Consider the following 17,549-nt stretch of genomic DNA (forward strand, 5'->3'; position numbering starts at 1 on the left):
ATCGAATTCATTGGGATATTCCCTATCGAATACGAATTTTTGGGGAACCGAAAGAGATCTGTGGCCCAAAATTGAGAGTTTGTATCAGAGGAATAACATGTGCAAGGAGGTGGCACGAGAAATTCTTTCGTCAATCGGTTGTCCTGACACGCTGCTTTTTTTTTTCTTTTTAATTTTTTAATGCAGATTTTTCTGGATACACTGACAATTTTCTGCATGAGTTTTGCAGGAAATTTGTGAAAGGCGAATTTTATTACGAGTAATAACCATTTTCGTTTGTGGGAAGAAAGACTTGGAAATAGCTTGATGCACCGAACCGACATAACCGGAAACAATCGAGCACCGGACCGATACGACTGCGTGAATGAATTTGATTTACTGCAAATTCGTGGGAAGCGATACTTTCTTATAGACAATTTGTAGGCAGAATTTTATATTTTAATGGAAAATATAGTCTCTCTTTAGGATTTTGTGATCCGTACTTCATATGGTATCCAATGAAACGAAAAATAGTGTGACAGTTAGTATATAACAGTTATGGCATATAGGGAAGGACACATGGGATGTAGATGTACGAGTAAAGAAAACTTAGACGAGAATTTACTTTATAACATATATATTTATTTGAGCTTTAATTGCATTTTAAAATACAACCGAAATAATTAAATAATGACAAATCTGGTAAAATGGTTTCAAGAGTCGCGTATACATGATGCATATCTTTGTGGTTGCGCATTTGTAAGTAGGTAGGTACTTTTCGAGCGTATTTTTCGTACGGTTGGCTATTTCTCGTATTCGTTTCTCGTATCCGCGAGTGCGTACGCGCCGCGTTCGTTTTTTTCCGCGCGTATGATGCCGCGTATCGCATCCACGTAGACCACGTTCTTCTTTTTTCTCCTATACCCGCCACATTCTCTCAGCAGTCGTATATAATTACAATAATAATATTAATATTATCGTTATATCGATAAATACTTTTAAAGTCCGCGATGGAAGAATTAGAGTTTACAAGAAATACGTATACAAGTGTGTTCCGCTCCAAAATTGCGCTTTTAACTCGTCCTCGAACGCGCGCAATCATCGTCCCTTCGGCTTACTCTTTCCCGCCCACTTCTTCCTTCATCTTTGCGTTCTCGCGTTTCACACGTTATTCCATATTCTCGCTCGCGCGATCGTACTCCTCCGGATTTCGATTCCCCTCTCGCGGTGTCGCTTTTGCCCGCTTCGCGGCGTCAGCCACTTTTACTCTCGTTTCCCTTTCGTTCCTACTTTACCAGTTCTCGAATGCACGCAAGCAAGCAAGCAAGCAAGCACGCACGCACGCACACACGCACACACGCACGCACGCAGGCAGAAGACGATTCGCCAGAGAACGCGTTGGTCGCGCGCCGTTTTTCCACTCAGCCGAGAGACGATGGAGTCCCGGCGTGTTGGTAGCCGTTCGAAATGTTTCTTTTTTTTTTTCCTTTTTCGCTGCGTTTCCCCCTTCGTTAATTGTATAGAGAATAATCGTAATCGTAATCAATATACACGGTATTCGCGATAATCCGAGCGATAGTAATGACAATATTTTACACTTAAAACGTCGCGTCGACTCGCACGGCGCAATAAATATTATTTGAACAAAGAAAATTTACAATGGTCTACTCGTACGCTACGAGCGAAGGAAAACGATAACGTTCGAGGAGGCCGCGTCGCGCGCGCTCGACTCGCCGCGCACGTGTGCTTCGAGTATAACCGCGAGCCTCGCTATTGCACCGTGTTCTCGTTGCTCTCGATGCTCCTTTTATGCCGCTTTTCTCTCACTCTGCAATCGCCGTCATCGTCGTCGTCGTAATCGTCAGCCGGTTCGCTTTGCCGAATACCCGTTGACTTTTTTGGACGAGGTCCGAATCCCGAACGCGATCTCACCGGTTTCGTAGTTCTAAGTATCAACAAAGAGATTCCTATACAAGGGCGGACCCTAGCCTAGCCTATGCGCTAATCAACTACGCTCTTATGTTCTAGAGGTATACATGCTGATCTGACCTTACGACAGCTGTGTGACAGGTAAGCCTTGCCGTCCTACACCTTGGAAAATTTTAGTCGCTATCCTCTCTGCCTTTGCTGCTCTTTTCTCCGCTTGCACTCGTTTTCGTCGTTCGTTTATTCACTACCACGCGCATTCTCCCTTTCGTACGCAGAAACACACACACACACACACATACACACACGCACACGTACACACGTGTAGACACACGCTCGTTCAAGCATACAAATTATCTCTGTCGATCGCACGATCTTTCGCATCGCATCGCTATCTTTCTCAACGCCAGTCGTAAATGTCCTTAAGTATTTATAAAATCACAAACTTTGTCGCTCGCCGAGCCCCTTGACTCAGCAGTGCCGCGAGATATGGTGGCATCACAATTTAATCAACGCACGTTCGATATCTGCCTCCTCCCTCTGTGTTCGTTGCGCGATTCGATTATCCGGTGACGAGTTGGTTCGATTCGATTTGAACGGGCGAAAAGGAGCGATAGGTATAAAGAGGGGAATGGCGAACAGAGGGTGGAAAGCGGAGTAAGGGAGAGGACGAGGGAAAGACGAGAGAGACGAGAGACGAGGCGGTAGGAAACAGCGGAGACCGGATAATGGAATCGCGAGCGAAAAAGGATGGATGTCCCGAGGCGGAGGTTTCGAAGGAGGTGAAATGGTGTTGCAATCGCGTCGCTAGTTATATAGTCATTACAGTATAGATACACTTATGTACAAGTGGCACCGCTACTTACGGGGCTCGGACTATACGTACTTGCTGGACAACTGTTTGGCCAGCTCCGTATACTTGAGAAATTTGGAGTGCGGACTCTCTTCGAGGGGAGAGGCCGCTGACTGAGACGGGCTACCGTTCGCCTGTGCAAGCGGCGGCGACTTGTTGCGCTGGGAAGTCGGGGGCGAGGAAGAACTGTGACCGGCCGGCGGCGGTCCGGTGGCGGAGGTTTGCGAGACCGCTGCTGCCGCGGCCGCGGCAGCAGCCGCCGCCGCCGCCGCGGCCGCCGCTGATCGGCCGATCGTCAGTGGATCGGGAATCACGCCGTCCTTGACGAAGTGCATCTTGGACAGATGATGCCTGTACGCGCCCTTGGAGATGAACGGCGTGTCGCAGAAGGCGCACTTCATGATCGAGTCGGCGGTGACAACGGCGTCGTTGCAGGCCCAGCTGAACGCCAAGATCGCTCCCGGAGTCGTCCCGGAACCGGGTCCGGTCGCGCCCACGCCACTTCCAGCCGCTGCTCCGAGACCGGACGCGGCTCCAGGACCGCCACCGGATCGAGCCGCGCTGCCGCTAGGTCCTCGCGTCTCCGTCTTGTCGCAAAGCTTCTGCAGCGCGGCCAAAGGATGGCTGCTGGTTTTGCGTCCCTGAGAGTCGACCGCGTTGTTCGAGCCTCCGCCGCTACCGCCACCACCGCCGCCACCGCTACCGCCGCCTCCGCCACCTCCGCCACCGGACAGGCTGTCGAACATGGAAGAAAGCGCCCCGAGACTGCTCGATCCCTTCGTGTCGGGTGTACCACGCGGCGTTACCGACCGGTCGCTGCTCGTCGGACTGCTGGTGCTGTTCCTGCATGGGCTGCGCGCCATCTGTTCCGGTTGACCACTCGATCTAGGAGTCGGTGGGTTCATGCGAGGCGACAACACCTCTCGACCCTCCTCCGATCCTTCGTGCAAGCTGCTTCGTCGATGATTGAACGAACCTTGCTCCTCCTCGTCTCTGCAATCCTCCATGATCTCCTTCTTCACGAACACCTCCCGGTTCGACTGTGACTGAGCCTGCGACTGTTCCTCCTCGTTCGCCACGCGATCCTCCGACTCGTCGTCTCGGGGTTCCTTCTTGACGACCACGCTCGCCGCCGACGTCGCGGCCGAATTGGCCGCGGCAACGGAAACGGATGCGGTCGTGGACGACTCCTCGTCCCCGGATTCCTCGGTGGTTGGATGGTGACGACTCGAGGGCAAGGTTTGCGCACCCAATTGCTTGTCCGGCGTGACCCGATGATGGTGGGAATGCCTGGTGTCCGAGTGGCCGACCGACGAAAGGTCCACGCGCCTCTCCGGCGTCATCGCGTCGGTTCTACCGCCGCTTCCTCGTTCCGACACGGAGCTCGACTCGCTTCCGCTGCGTTCCCGCCGCGCGGCCGTACTTGTCGCGTAGTGTTGCTGCTGCTGCTGGTGCTGATGTTGCTGCTGATAAGACCGGAGAAGGTTCATCGTCTGTGGATCGACCAACGGTTTCGTGTAATCGACGCTCTCGTCGATGCCCAGCCGCTTCAAGATGCTTGTACCCATCGGGGCTCCGGGTTGAGCGTGATGCAGACCCGGTGTACCGTGCCTCACGCGAGAATCGAAGCTCTTCTCGATCAGTTTCTCGATGGCGTTCAACACGGATGGCGAGGAACTACCAGTGGTCTCGCCGGCGGTCGGTGTCGGCGTGTCCTTTCCTGGCGTGGTGGCGTCGCTGGCCGACGAGGGCGACCGATGGTGTCTCGAGGACACCGACGAACCGTCCTCGGTGACGCTCTTGCGGCCGGTCTCGGTCGGCGGTAACGTGGCCGGTAGGTGATTCGACATCAACGCGTTCTTCAAGAAGTTTCGCTGATTCGCGCCCACGGTGCCCGCTCCGATACACTGGCGTATATGATCGACGAAGATGGTCGTCTCGATCTTCTCGCCGCATTTCTCGCAGGTTATACGACCGGCGTGTTTGCCGAGGCTGTGGCTCAGTCCGGTAGCCGCGTCGCCGTTCTTGAACTCGTTCTGCGCTCGTTCCAGTTCCAACAATTTTCTCACCGGCAGCGACTTCTTGCGTTTCTCCCGCGTCTGCCGCCTGCGACCGCCGCTCTCGGTGATCGATCGCATTATGTGCTCCTTGTAGTGGGAATTCTTCACCATGTGGTTGCTCAGTTCTTTCAGGGAGCTGAACGCTTGATCGCAAACCTTGCACGTGAGCACGGCGCTCACGTGGCTGCTAGTAGCGCCGGAGCCCGGGCCAGTAGCGTTTCCGGCGTGCGGTCCGGACACGCCACCGGCGGTAACCGCGCCACCCCCGCCACCAGCGGCGCCGGTTACGGATCCACTGCCTGCACCGCCACCTCCGCTTCCTCCGCTTCCACCGCTGCCACTCTTGTTCTCGTCCGACGACTTCCACGAGATAATCTGCTCCTGGGAGATGATGTTGGTGTAATGTTGCGTCTGCTGCATGTGCGACGTCATCTCGGCGAGAGAGCGGAAACTCTGACCGCACCACATACACTTGAGAATCTGCCTGGTCTGCTCAGCTCCCTTCCCCAGCCAAACGTCCTGACCCCTGACCAGCTTCCTCGGCAGAGGCATCGTCTCCTTGATCAGCAGGTTCAACTCGGATGGACTCTGTTTGCTGCTCGGAGTCGCGGAACCACCACCACCGGCGCCGGAGCCAGCGTTGTTGCTGGACGCGGTGGTTTGCGGCTGGTGCGGCTGATGCGGCTGCTGCGGCGTCACGATACTGGCCACGCTCGGTGGCTGCGGGTGGAGCGCTGACGCGGCCGCTGGCACGGGCATGTTTACGCCGCAGTGTTTCGCCTCCTTCATGTGAGTCGTCATCGCGGCCAACGTGGGGAAACTCTGCTTGCACCATACGCACTTGAGCACGTCCTTGGCTTGATCGGCCCCCTTGTTCAGCCAGTGAGACTGCCAGGCACTGTGTCGACTGCCGGACGTGGAGCCGGCGGTCGCGTTGCCCGCGACCGCTGCCGCGGCGGCTGCGGCTGCGGCTGCCGCGGCTCCGCTCGCTCCGCCACCGCCGGCGCTCGTGCTCGATCTGAACAGATCCTCGCCGCCCAGTTTGCTCAGTTCGCTCATCTTCTCCAGGGCTTTGGTCGCTTCGCTCGGCTGATACGACTTGTCGAGAGCGGACGGTGGTTTCATCTTGCCGTTCCAAAGTTGCTGATGATGTTCGACTACGCCGGCGGTGCTCTTCGGCGAGAGTTGCTGTTGACTAGTAGCCGCTGCCGCGACCGCGGCCGCGAAGTAGGGAAAGTGAGAGGCGACCACGGGCGACGTCCACGGCGAAACGACGGGTGGTCTGCCGAAACCTGCAGCCGTGACGGCTTGAGCGGCCTCCTGGTGAGCCGCTGCGGCCGCCGCAGCTGCCGCCGCCGCCGCTGCCGCCGCCGTGCCAGCGGACAACCTGGAGGACTTGCGAACGGGCAGCGGCGGAGAATCTTCCGGTCCAGGTCGTTTTCTACTGGGCACCGATAAATCCAAAGGTCCGTTGTTCGCCTCCGTGGAGGAGGACGGTGTTGGCGGCTTGCTGAGGTTCAGTATCTGCTCCTCTTCGTCGTCCTCCGTCGACGACGCTTTCCTCGTGCTAAAGTCGAGCACCGCGGGCAACGGCGTGGCCGACGGCGATACCTCGCCGACGCTGCTGGGCGAGACCAGAAGGCCAGGAGTAGCTGCCGGTGGCGAGCACGACGAGGATACCAACGGAGACACGGAACCACGGGATAGCGGCGAGTGGCCTAGTAGCAGTCTCTGGTGGGTCTGTTGCAGGTACGCCGCCATCATCGCCGCCGAATGAGGGGGTAGCAGTGGATGGCTTCCGAGGGGCAGTGGCACGATCCCGCTCGGACTCACCGGGCTCGCGGTGCTTCGCGTCGCTGGCGGCGGCGGACTTCCGGTCGCCGGGCCGGACGATTCCCGAGAATCTCTCGAGGGACAGCGTGGACTCATTGGCTCTCTGAAAGCATGAAACAGAAAGGAGAAACGTTACGCGCGATGATCGGTGAAGATCGGACGGCCGGGATCGCTGGGATCGCAGGGATGCGCAGGCGTTGATCGGATTCGCGCGGCGAAAAACAGCGGGAGATCGATACCCGTGGTCGAATCCTGTGGACGAGGTTCGCTGCGACTCTGGCGACTGGACGAAGGATCCGTGCGCGGCGTGTCGTGTCGCGTGCTGCTCGCGGCACGCGAACCGAATCGAAGATGGAGAGCGAGCGAGAGAGGTTGTGTAGACTTGACGACGGCTCGCTCGTAACTGACTGCCTCTGACTGAATGCCGAATGCGTGCCGCGAGACGAAAGGGGAACGGCGCCGGCACGCATGCAGGGGAAGTTTTCGATGGGTGGCGGGGCAGCGGAGGACACGGAGGCGCCACTGCCGCAGCCTGCCACCGGCACACGCATCCACCACCGCCCCCGTTGTAACCGGTGATGCGGCAAAGCGGTACCGGAGCGGTGGTGGAGCGCCGTCATCGTCGGCGTTGGTGGGATCGTCGATGCAGGCCGACGCGTAACACGTGCCTATCTCTATTAGCTGTATGACGTCGCACGGCAGTCACCGATATCGGTCTGGCACCGGCTTATTTATCCCTCCTTCGTTCTCTCTCTGTTGTCCTCGTGCGCGCCGCATCTCCTCGCCTCTCTCCCCTTCGTGTTTCCTTTAGCAGAGACAGCGAACGACGCGACGTTTACACCGTTCTCTCGCTCGTGCGCCGCACGTATCCGTGACGATTCGTTGCGCTCAAACAACGAGAATACCCGTGTGTGTACACGAGGGGCGCCCGACGCCGGCAACTTCAAAGAGAACGGCAGCGGCGCTCTCGTTGATTTAGGCGGTTTATGACCATGCTGCCAGTAAAGCACCGACTAATGAGTTTCAAGCGAACCGTGTTCGTTGAAATTTACGTTCATACCACTTTCGACGGTCGCGCCTTCGTCTCTTCCTAAGTATAGGCTTCGCGTTTCGTTTCGTTTCGCCTCGTCTCGGTCCGTTTCCTTTCGTAATTATCGCGAAGCACGTTAATCGAGATTTTTACCTGTCCGGTGGTCCAGTGTCCCTTAAAATAGTAGGATTCAGTCTCGCGGTTGCGGAAGGCGGTGGAGTGGGCGGCGATGCGTCCTCGTCGTCTTCCTCGTCGGTCGCGTCCCCATCCTCTTCCTCTTTGGCTGCCGTCGTGCAACCTCTCTCGCTAGGACTAATTGGGCCGTCATCCTCCACGCAGTCGCCTTCCTCGCCCTGGAGGTCCGCGCCAGGCCCTGAGCCTTCGACTCCGTCCTCCCCTGCAACGGAAAATCGTACGATCGTTTCAGTGCGACGCGATAGCGGCCTAGACGGCGAACGGGGCGCGGTTACGCCGCGGTTACGACGCCAGTCACTGAATCGAGGAGGAAGGAAAGGAAGATCGACGCGTCTCGTAACCACGCCGCGCCGTTCGCACCGAGAATTTGGGAACGAGAAAAGCGAGCGTTGGAAAAGGACGCAAAGAGGCGAACAGCGAGGACGGTTGGCGCGAGACAATGCCGTTATCGGCTCATTTATCGGCCTTTCGCGGCTACGACGACGTAGAAGACTGTCGCGAACGACAGTACGCGGCGACGAGGGTACGCGGGATTGCATCGAAAGTGCGTCGAGCAAAGTCATCGCGTGCCATTGTCGAGCAACCTACGGACTTCCGTTGCCCTTCCATTTCTAACTCTCGAACGAATCACCGGCACGATCGAACGTTCTACTTCGACGCTGAAAACCAGAAGAGGAGCGTGTCGTCGTTTTACGCTCTAGGCGAGCAGACGATCGGATCGGCGGGACTCCGGCTGATCCAGAAGCGGCGGAAACGCGACCCGTTCCGGTCGGTCGTTAAATTGGATTTCCGGCGAGTATCGGCGAACGGACGCAACGGGGATCGCCATCTTGTTCCGGTGACGCGTCCTCGTTCGAGATGGCGCAAGACGAGGAGCCCGCGGATCCGGGCATCTCTCCGGTGGCCGAAGAGAGCAAAAGGAAGAAAGAGGCGGAAAGGACTCAGCACACCTCCCTTCCGAGAGGGGTGGGGACAAGCAGGACGAAGAGCACCGTCCTACTTTGCCGACTGGCCAACCAAACGATCGTTTGTTCGCCGATGGGCCACGGAAGAAGGAGGGAAAAGAGATCGCGCATCGATCCGAGAAGGCATCGGCAACTAATTACGCAGATTTATGTCCCCATTGTCCATTGTCTCTCTCCGGCTGGCGCGGGCCGAAGCGGGCCGGAGCGGGCCAGAGCGGCCCTCCGAAGCCCTGCGCGACCGTGAACGATTCGATGGAAGAAGCTGCGCTCCGCTGCTGCTCGCCGACCCTTTGGGTCGGGGTACGGGAGGTGTGCTCGAAGAATGGGGAACGAGCAACGACCAACGACCGCGAAGATGACCGCGTCGTCGACGAGAACGAGGAAGACGACAACGAGGGCCCGAGCTAAAAGGAACGAGGCATGCGAGGATCGACTGAAATCGGTCCGCTACCGAGAAGGGATACGCGACAACTCGCAGACCAGGGCGGACCACCGGTGCTCGCTGGAGCTCCGCCCGCTTCCAGCATCCCTCGCACGCTCTCTTTTCCCTGTCGCGTTTCCCTTCTTTTCGTTCGCCCACGAAACCAACGCGCTTCTTCTCTCTTCCTCTCCACCTTCCTCTCTCCCCTCCTCGCTCCTCTTGCTTCTTTTCTCGCGGCTATTTCAATCTCGGTCTCGCGACCCGATCCACCGCCCCGGAACCGTCCACGTTCCATCGTCCACCAGGATGTCGCCGCGCAACCACGAGCCTCGCGCCCGCTGAAGGTACCGGAATGCAAATGCTCGCACCAGCCGAGGTACGGCGTATTTCTACTGGCAGGTCGTTAACGAAGCAACTAGCACGGGGGTTTGCGTATACAGCCGCGGGAAACGTACGAGGGGAGCAAGCAGCGTGGCGTACGGAGTTTAAAGCGATCGAGCCCTGACACCGGTTTAGCAGATGCTACCGCGTGATATCCGGCGTGCTCGACTTCGCAGCGAACATCGCGGCCCCTTACCGACTGTGGGATGTACCGATCATGGTTGCCGCACTTATAACGCTCGATGATTCCTGCTGCTACAAGTTTAAGGGCACGTGCACGTTTTTCGTACAAACTTAGTTTTCCAATTGGAAGGTTGGTGTGATCGACGAGACCGAGTAATTCGCTGCAAGTGATCCTAATTTTACCCTTTAACTTTACCCATGGCGCTTTTAACGTGTAATTCTAACTAGTAGTCGATAATGATATTTTTCAAGATCGTTCAGGACTTAGAAATGTATTTTCATATCCTCGTAACCAGTAACGCAGCCTGATCTACTAGCCTCGCTCGGAAAACTCTAGGATAGCAGTTACATTTATTTGGCAAACGAAGCAAAACGCTGTTAATGTATCGGCGATCGTTCGGCGTATCGAGAAACGACGAAGTCGTGGGATATCAAAAATGTTAACGTAAACATGCAACAACGGACCGATCTGTCTGGGTATCGCGCGTTCTCTTCAGCCGTGCCACAGCCCTTCGTCAATTACGATTCTTTCTACGAAGAAACGGATTTCCTTGCCTCGTCTTGTCTTGTCTCGCATCTCGCCCTCGATATTACCGCCTCTGTTCCACTTTTTCGAAACTTGCCTCGAACGAACCGCGTATCACCTACACCGATCGCCACAACAACATCATCCAAGGATGCAGATGATCGCGCGATAAATCTCCATCTCGTCTGGATTTATGTATTTGCGTCGTATCAAATCGGCAAGATTTGTTGGCAATTAGACCGGTCGTTAAAGCATCTCGTACGTTGAGAAAACAGCGGCTCGCGCGAGTTTAATATCGTTTGCACGGCAAATCTAGATAACGAATTTTCCTTTGCGCGAGCTGCGCTCGTTATCTCCGCGACTTAATTTAGCCAGCGCGTGTGGATAACGCGATCCGGAGGAAACCGACGATCGACGACGAATAACGACGAATCGGGAAGAACCTGTTGACCGGTCGATCGAGCGAGCCGGTCTCGCGCAACGTGCCGGAAATAAAACGGCGCGCGATAATGAGGCGCGGCGACGGTGGCGACGGTGCGGTGACGGGAAAGCGGAGAAGCAAGGAAAGCGACGAGGAGGCGAGGTGGAAGGGTGGGCGAAGGCGGGAGGGAACAAAAGGAGCAACGGTGGAGGACAAGGCAGGACAGGACAGGAGAGGAGATGAATTCCTGATGCGAGAGAACCGTCGGGAGGCTGGCGAGGAGAGTGACAGGAGGCAGACGAAGAGACGATCGGATGGACAGGCAGACAGACGGACGAACGGACGAGCGGGAGGAGCGGGCGGGCGAACGGGTGAACGGGCGGTCCGACAGAAGGACGAAGAGAGACGGAGAGCAAAGGGAGGCTTCGCATTGTGATTCTCTCGCGGTCTGCCAGAGAGTGACTGACGGGTGAATCCATTCTCCTTGCTCCGTCCTTCTTTCTGTTCTCTCGCTCTCGTTTGCTCGTTGCTCCTTCTCTTACGGTTGCTTCTTCCTCTCCAAGCAACCGGCTGTGGCTCTCGAATCTCATCCGTGTTCCAGCTCGTAGCGCGTTGCGTTGCAGACGCGCGAGACGCGTCGTCGTTTCTCAGTTCCTGCGAACGATTTTCCCCGCTTTTCGCCATCTATGCCACCGTCGCTTCGTCGCACCGCCCTTCGCAGGATTCAGTCTCGCGGTTTCTTCGAACTCCTTCTCGCCACTCGTTCGCGTTTTTCGTTCGGGCTCGACCGGTTCGATCGTTCGCGTCGCGTTTCGCGTTGACGCAAATGTTTACGACTCGGTTTCTCCCCCCTTCGATCTTCCTTCTCTTCGTCCGATCGCTTTGTCTTGCAGGATGAAACACGTCGGGTGGTCGGATTCGTGAGTCACTTAAGCGTCCGAACGAGACGACAGGGCCGAACCGAAGACGGAGCACCGACCTACCGTAGTCTACCTGACTGATTGACCGATGAGCCGACTGTTATCCTAAGTCAACACTCACTCCATCAGCCTGTCGAATCGCTTCCTTCCATCGCCGAGTTCCACCGCCACGTTCCCTTCTCGTTCTCCAGCGGTTCGAACGGGCCTCGTCTCCTTTCGCTCTCGCGGTTCCAACGGCGTATAAAAAATGCGCTGGCCGTTTTGTTCCCGCGAGGCCAGCTACCGATTAAGACGTTCGATCGATCGATCGTGACACACGAGTCTCCGCGAAGGTGAGACTTTTTACCGGCGTCAATCGCGTGCGTCTAACTACTCTGATTGCTTTTGATTAGTCGTAATTTTCCATCCGTGCAAAAAGCTTTTGTTTATCACTGGATCGTAGATCTTTGCGCGTTCGCAGAAAATGTATGCAAAGTTATGTAGGTGAAAAAACGTACGTTAAATATGCAGATATGTTAAATCTGTTAAGTACGTATATAAAAAGAATAAAAAGTAGAAAAAGAATACCAAAAACAAAGTGTCATATCTCATAAATCAAACGGATTCTCCCTTCTCCGATTCTCTCTTAGTTGTTTAATGTCTAAAGTCTACCTAGCGCCTAGACGTCGTTCAGAAGTCAAATCGATCGACTCCCAGCGATTAACATTCGATTTTCAAGAAATAAATAACTCCCGTTCGTAAATTTATTCGTCGTCAAATAATGATATAAGCGCCGATCAATTCCAAGCCCGATTTACGAACTAATGTTTTTGCAACATCGTCGCGTATTTCAATCTTTTGGCTTTACGAAATCAATCAAAGCGATTACTAATGATTTTAACGTTTACGCTCGTATATTTTTCTACGAGAAACCCTCACATTGTATGCGTTTCGTTCCTCGGAACGATCAAATGTCACTCCTACGAGCGAATACATTTTGTTCGCGATAGATCGACATAGATCATCAAAGGCAACAGGGAGGCAGCTCCACTTTCCAGTAATACGAATAATCCAATAAAAACCAATGAAAAGTCGATCAAAATCAAATGGTTTTTTAAAGCGTCCTACGAGTTTATATCGAACATCAAATGCATACTTTTCTTTCTTTTCCAATAAATACAATTGCAATATTGCAATCTTAATTTTCTTAAGGACCGTTCAGACGATCGATGTCGTTACATACCAATGTCGTTGTCAATAATTTAGATTCTCGTTATTATCGTTTATTGTAGTTCGTACTTCGTATTTGTTAAAATATTTATTCGTTCGTTGGTTTGGTATAACCAACGAACAAAATTATTTCAGAAGAATATCTCGTATGTACGTATGAAACGAAACAAAATCCTTCGCTCGACGAAATGCACAAGCAGATACTTTGCAGGGAAGCGTATACACTACGCATAGGTTACGCAAGTTAACGTTGGCGTGACTGTGGGATCACAATGGACGCGAATTAATACATCGCGAGATAAGATACATTGGTGCGGGTTGAGATTAGTCCGGTGCGGAGATAGTACGACGAAGAAAGCAATACATGAAATGTTTAAATCTCATCGGCCGGTATCGGACAAAAGATCGAAATGACAGTGAAATCTGTTGGCCGTGTAGCGACCCTGCCAATGTTGTCCGTGTGATCGTATTTAGATACACAAGAGGCTGATAAAATAAGCTTGAATATCCGACAACGCGATGCGTGTAAACGTACTGGATTTTCTAGAGGGACGTCGTCGTACCGTAACCGTGCGTCTATTGTCCAGAGAAAGTAAATTGAATGTGAATATTACGCCATAATGACGATGATATTGACAATAACGTTGACGGTCTGTACGTTGCTTTATACAGCCTCCACCGATTCGCAGAGCCACGGCGGACAGTAAGAAAATCGCGCGAATGGCGAATGGTGATCGGGAAGGACGAAACTCGTCGAACGTAAGAATTTCGGTTGCGTGGAGAGATCGTTTTAATACGCTCGCTAACGACGCCGCCCGCGGCGAAGTTTCGCGATATCGGTCTCGATAGGAGTAGAAGCACGGGAAAACGATCGAGTAAATTGCGTCGCGCGTACTTGGCCGAACGGTATTAATGATCGGGCACGCACGGTCGCGCCATCGGTGCGTCCGTTGATGCAGGCAGGACGACTGGATGATGGATGATAGATGATGGTATACGCGCGTCCGGTAAGACCGACCGTTCTTTTCGTTTGTTCTCGTTCGTTCCTTGGTTCGTTCGTTCGGCCGGTCGATCGCGCAACAGGCGACAGTGATGATCGATGCATGGCTGCCGTAGCTGCTGCCGTGGCTGCTGCTGTTGCTCCCACTTAAAAAGCTGAAATCCGCAAACCCGTTTTGCAGTCGGTTCGTCGCGCTCCAGCTCCCCCGCTCGCAACGTCCCGCGTTGTTTCGCGCGTGTCCAACCGCGCGTTATCCACCGGAAATGAACGATATGCTTTCACCGGTAGCCGGCGGCGGTACACGGAAATCGTACATCTATCGATCGCGAGAAAAACGAAATTTCGATGGTTTCAAAAGGTCAGGGTTTCTGTACACACTTCCGAGAGCTAACGGTCGTAATTGGCCAGGCATCGAGCAAAGAGATAGCGAATTTGCATCGTAGAATCTCAGCTTGTTGTAACGCGTACGTTATTATATAACATATAGCATCGTTTGCACGATCGAACGAATCAGCTTTACGTATACCCTGTTATCCGAGCTATGATCGAGCGAGTACGTACATAAATAACGCGTGAGAAGAAACTGACAAGACTGTATAGATTAATTTCTTCGTTTCCGACAACTTGCCATGGTCGAACGTAAGACAGAACTTGGTGATCTAGTCGGATACAGTTCCTCTCTGTATAATTACAGTTACGCGTACGGTAATCTCGCGATACGACGAACGCTACTTGAAATACGTAAGTTCGAAAGCCTCGACGATTTCACGATCTCGCTGTTCCTATCTGTTCCTTCAACGGTAGCTGGCAAATTTCGTCCCGATCGATCACTATTTCGTATCGTTCGAACGGACGTTCGCGTTCCATCTTCTTCGAGGACTCGCGACGCGTTATGGTCAGACGCGAACGCGAACGCGCGGTTTAAGCGGATGGCGGCGGAAGCGAGGAAAGGATGTCGGCGGCGGTGGCGGCGGCGGCGGCGGTGGGTCGAGAAGCCACGGGGCGACGGTCTGGCGAGGTGGAAGAGGAGAGATGACAGGAGGACGCCTTCATCACGATATCCGTCACTCTTCTTTCCCCCCCGCCCCTCCCTGTCCTCGTTCTTCGACCGTAACCTCCGAATCTCTTCGTCCTCCGCGTCTCTTTCTTCCACTCGCCGTCACGCCGCCTTTCGAAATGTCACTCCTGTTACCGACTGCTGGTGCAGAGGCCGTGACAACAATAATTGTCAGCGAAGTAACGTCTCTCGAGTCGGCTACGGACAGGAGACGAAGCAGCGGGAGAGAGTTAAAAAGTCGGAGGATGGGATAGCGAGGCGGGAGCAGCTCTCTCGCCGGGAGAAAGGACACCGGGAAGAGAGAAAGGGAAGCAGAAAAGAGGGAAAGGATAGCGCGGGGCGGATGGTGCAAGCTCGAGTACGCGAGAAAGAGCGGACGGTTCGCTCTATTTATAGAACCGGCAACAAACACGAAGCAGCTGGTGTCGATCCGTCCGGTTATCGTTTCGTTTACACAGCCTCTGCGTGTCGCGGCCCCCGCGCGAAGTGGTCGCGCGAGAAACGAGGGCCGAATTCTCCAACCGACGAGCTTCGCCGTTCGCGTCCTAACGCTGGGTCCGTACCGACCGCGTACACTGTTCCCGAACAGACACACTGTATCGCGTCCACTGCTGGGAATAGTTCGCGAGCGGAGCGCAAGCAAATTTGACACATTTTACGTTTTGCTACGCAGACAGAAACGTTTAGGAGCTTGTAAATGGTTATACAACTATACGTACAGCGGTAGTCATCGATCAACGGTGCAACGCTCCGCGACAAGTATTTTCTAAATTATCACGCTGGCAAAAAATTCCTAGAGTTTGTAAATGCCGCCAGTTACGCGTTCACACCAGGAACATCGGTAATCGGCGACGGTAGAGCCAAGCGAGCGTTAACTACCGATACACGATGTACGCGCCTATTTGACATTCTAACCGAGGAGGATGGCATTGTTCGCGAAAACTATCAGCGAACATGTTCGCTAACGAGCGCGCGCTTTCAAACGCTGCTCGCTAATCGTAAAAGTATTCGCGGCGCATGATACTCGCATGGAACGGGCTCGATTCCGCAATCCGATTCGATCGATCGATCGATCGATCGAGGAAATCTCGGGCACAACGAGTACGACGACCCTTTCGAGTCTCGTTCGCCGCTAGAAGCCGATGACTCGTGACAGCCGTGAAAAAATAAGACGCCTGACTGGACTTTGTATCTTAATCCCGAAGGAGAGTGGATGTGTCCCGTGAAACGACCGACTGGCCGGTCTTTCGCTGTGAGGAACGGTTCCCGAAATAGGCTGCCGGCGCGAACGAACGACCGCCTCACCGATCCGTCCTAATAAATATTGTGTCAACGTAAATAAGTACGATGCCTCGTGGTGCGCGCGAGTCTGCCGGTGAAGATGGTGCACGGACAGAAGCCGATCCGTCCTCTGGATGACGGACGGCTGATGTACGCAAGGACAGGTGCGCGCATCTCTCGATCTCCTCGCCCTTTCGCTTCACTCTGCTCTGCCATAGCAGGCACGACACGCCGTGACGCGTTCCTCTTTGCTCTCGAGAGTGTCGCGACGAAAGAATTTCGTAGTCTCCAGCCCGTAAAACGCGTCCGTCGTCACGGGCACGGTGTTCCGTTGCTACACGAAACGTCGATTTTTGCGGTAATATTCGAGCCGCGAAACCAACGCGAGTGACTATACCGCTTCGAGGACGGCACTGATCTATAAATAATCTTGTGTAACGTAGCACGGAACGCGGTTTACGAGCAACGGTATATCGACGGGTTCACCAGGGCGATCGACACGAAGAATAATCTGAAAGACGGTTCTTTTCGTAGTGCCTTTCAACGGCACGCATGATACGGACAAGAAGTTTTCCGCCTGTTTAGGAAGGACGCGTACGCTCCGATATCGATCGGCCGGTCCTGTGTCGGCCGAACAGTCGGTCGGTCGGTCGGCCGACACAGCCTCGGCTATCTAGGCAGCCAAAGCAGTCAGTCAGTCGTCGAGTCGGTTCTCGTCGTCGTCGTCGTCGACGTCGTCGTCGTGGTCGTCGCCGTGGTCGTCGTTGTCGTCATGGCTGTCGGTATCGAAGGAAAGTCTAGAAACGGTTCCAGTGCAGTCGCGAGGGGGCCGGTACCGAGGTCGGAGCAGATTTATGCGACACACATGCGGCAAAGCGTATAACTCACTCGCACGCCCATAATATCTTCCCCCGATCCCTTCGGCCGCCGCTTTGCCTCGCTTCTTAGCCCCCCAAAGGCATCGAGATGAGAGACAGATACACCAATAACGCCGAACCAGGCCGTCGCAACGATATTTATTACGAATTGCTAGGGATTATGTTATGTCAGTGGTTCTCATTGCCCGACGAACCAAGAATACCCGCCGCCTTCGAATCACCTTTCCGTTCCTCTATTCACCTTCCTCTTTCGCTGCAGCTGGCGATCGCGTATCTCGGATTCTCTACGTTGTACCGTAAAATATGTAGGTTGGAAAACGATGGTGTGCAACGTGAACGAAGGGTTCTCGTACAGGGCCGCAATGAGACGAGGAGACGCGAGAAAGAGTGGCAATAACAGACGGGGTTAACGGTGCCCGTACCGTGGCTAG

General features: G+C 54.4%; 1 protein-coding gene across 6 annotated transcripts in view; it reads right to left on the reverse strand.

The window, feature by feature from the left end:
- Window positions 1-599: 599 nt before the first annotated feature.
- Window positions 600-17,549, reverse strand: part of LOC126872573 (protein tiptop) — a 90,166-nt gene continuing 73,216 nt past the window's right edge. For all 6 annotated transcript variants that reach the window (XM_050632678.1, XM_050632677.1, XM_050632679.1 and 3 more), the window contains 2 exons: window positions 7,835-8,078; window positions 600-6,754 (listed from right to left, as the gene is read on the reverse strand). In XM_050632678.1, the coding sequence (XP_050488635.1) occupies window positions 2,782-6,754; window positions 7,835-8,078 (4,217 nt within the window). In that variant the 3' untranslated portion in view covers window positions 600-2,781. The remainder of the gene's footprint in view (window positions 6,755-7,834; window positions 8,079-17,549) is intronic.

This window comes from Bombus huntii, chromosome 13, assembly GCF_024542735.1.
Source record: "Bombus huntii isolate Logan2020A chromosome 13, iyBomHunt1.1, whole genome shotgun sequence".
NCBI lineage: Eukaryota > Metazoa > Arthropoda > Insecta > Hymenoptera > Apidae > Bombus > Bombus huntii.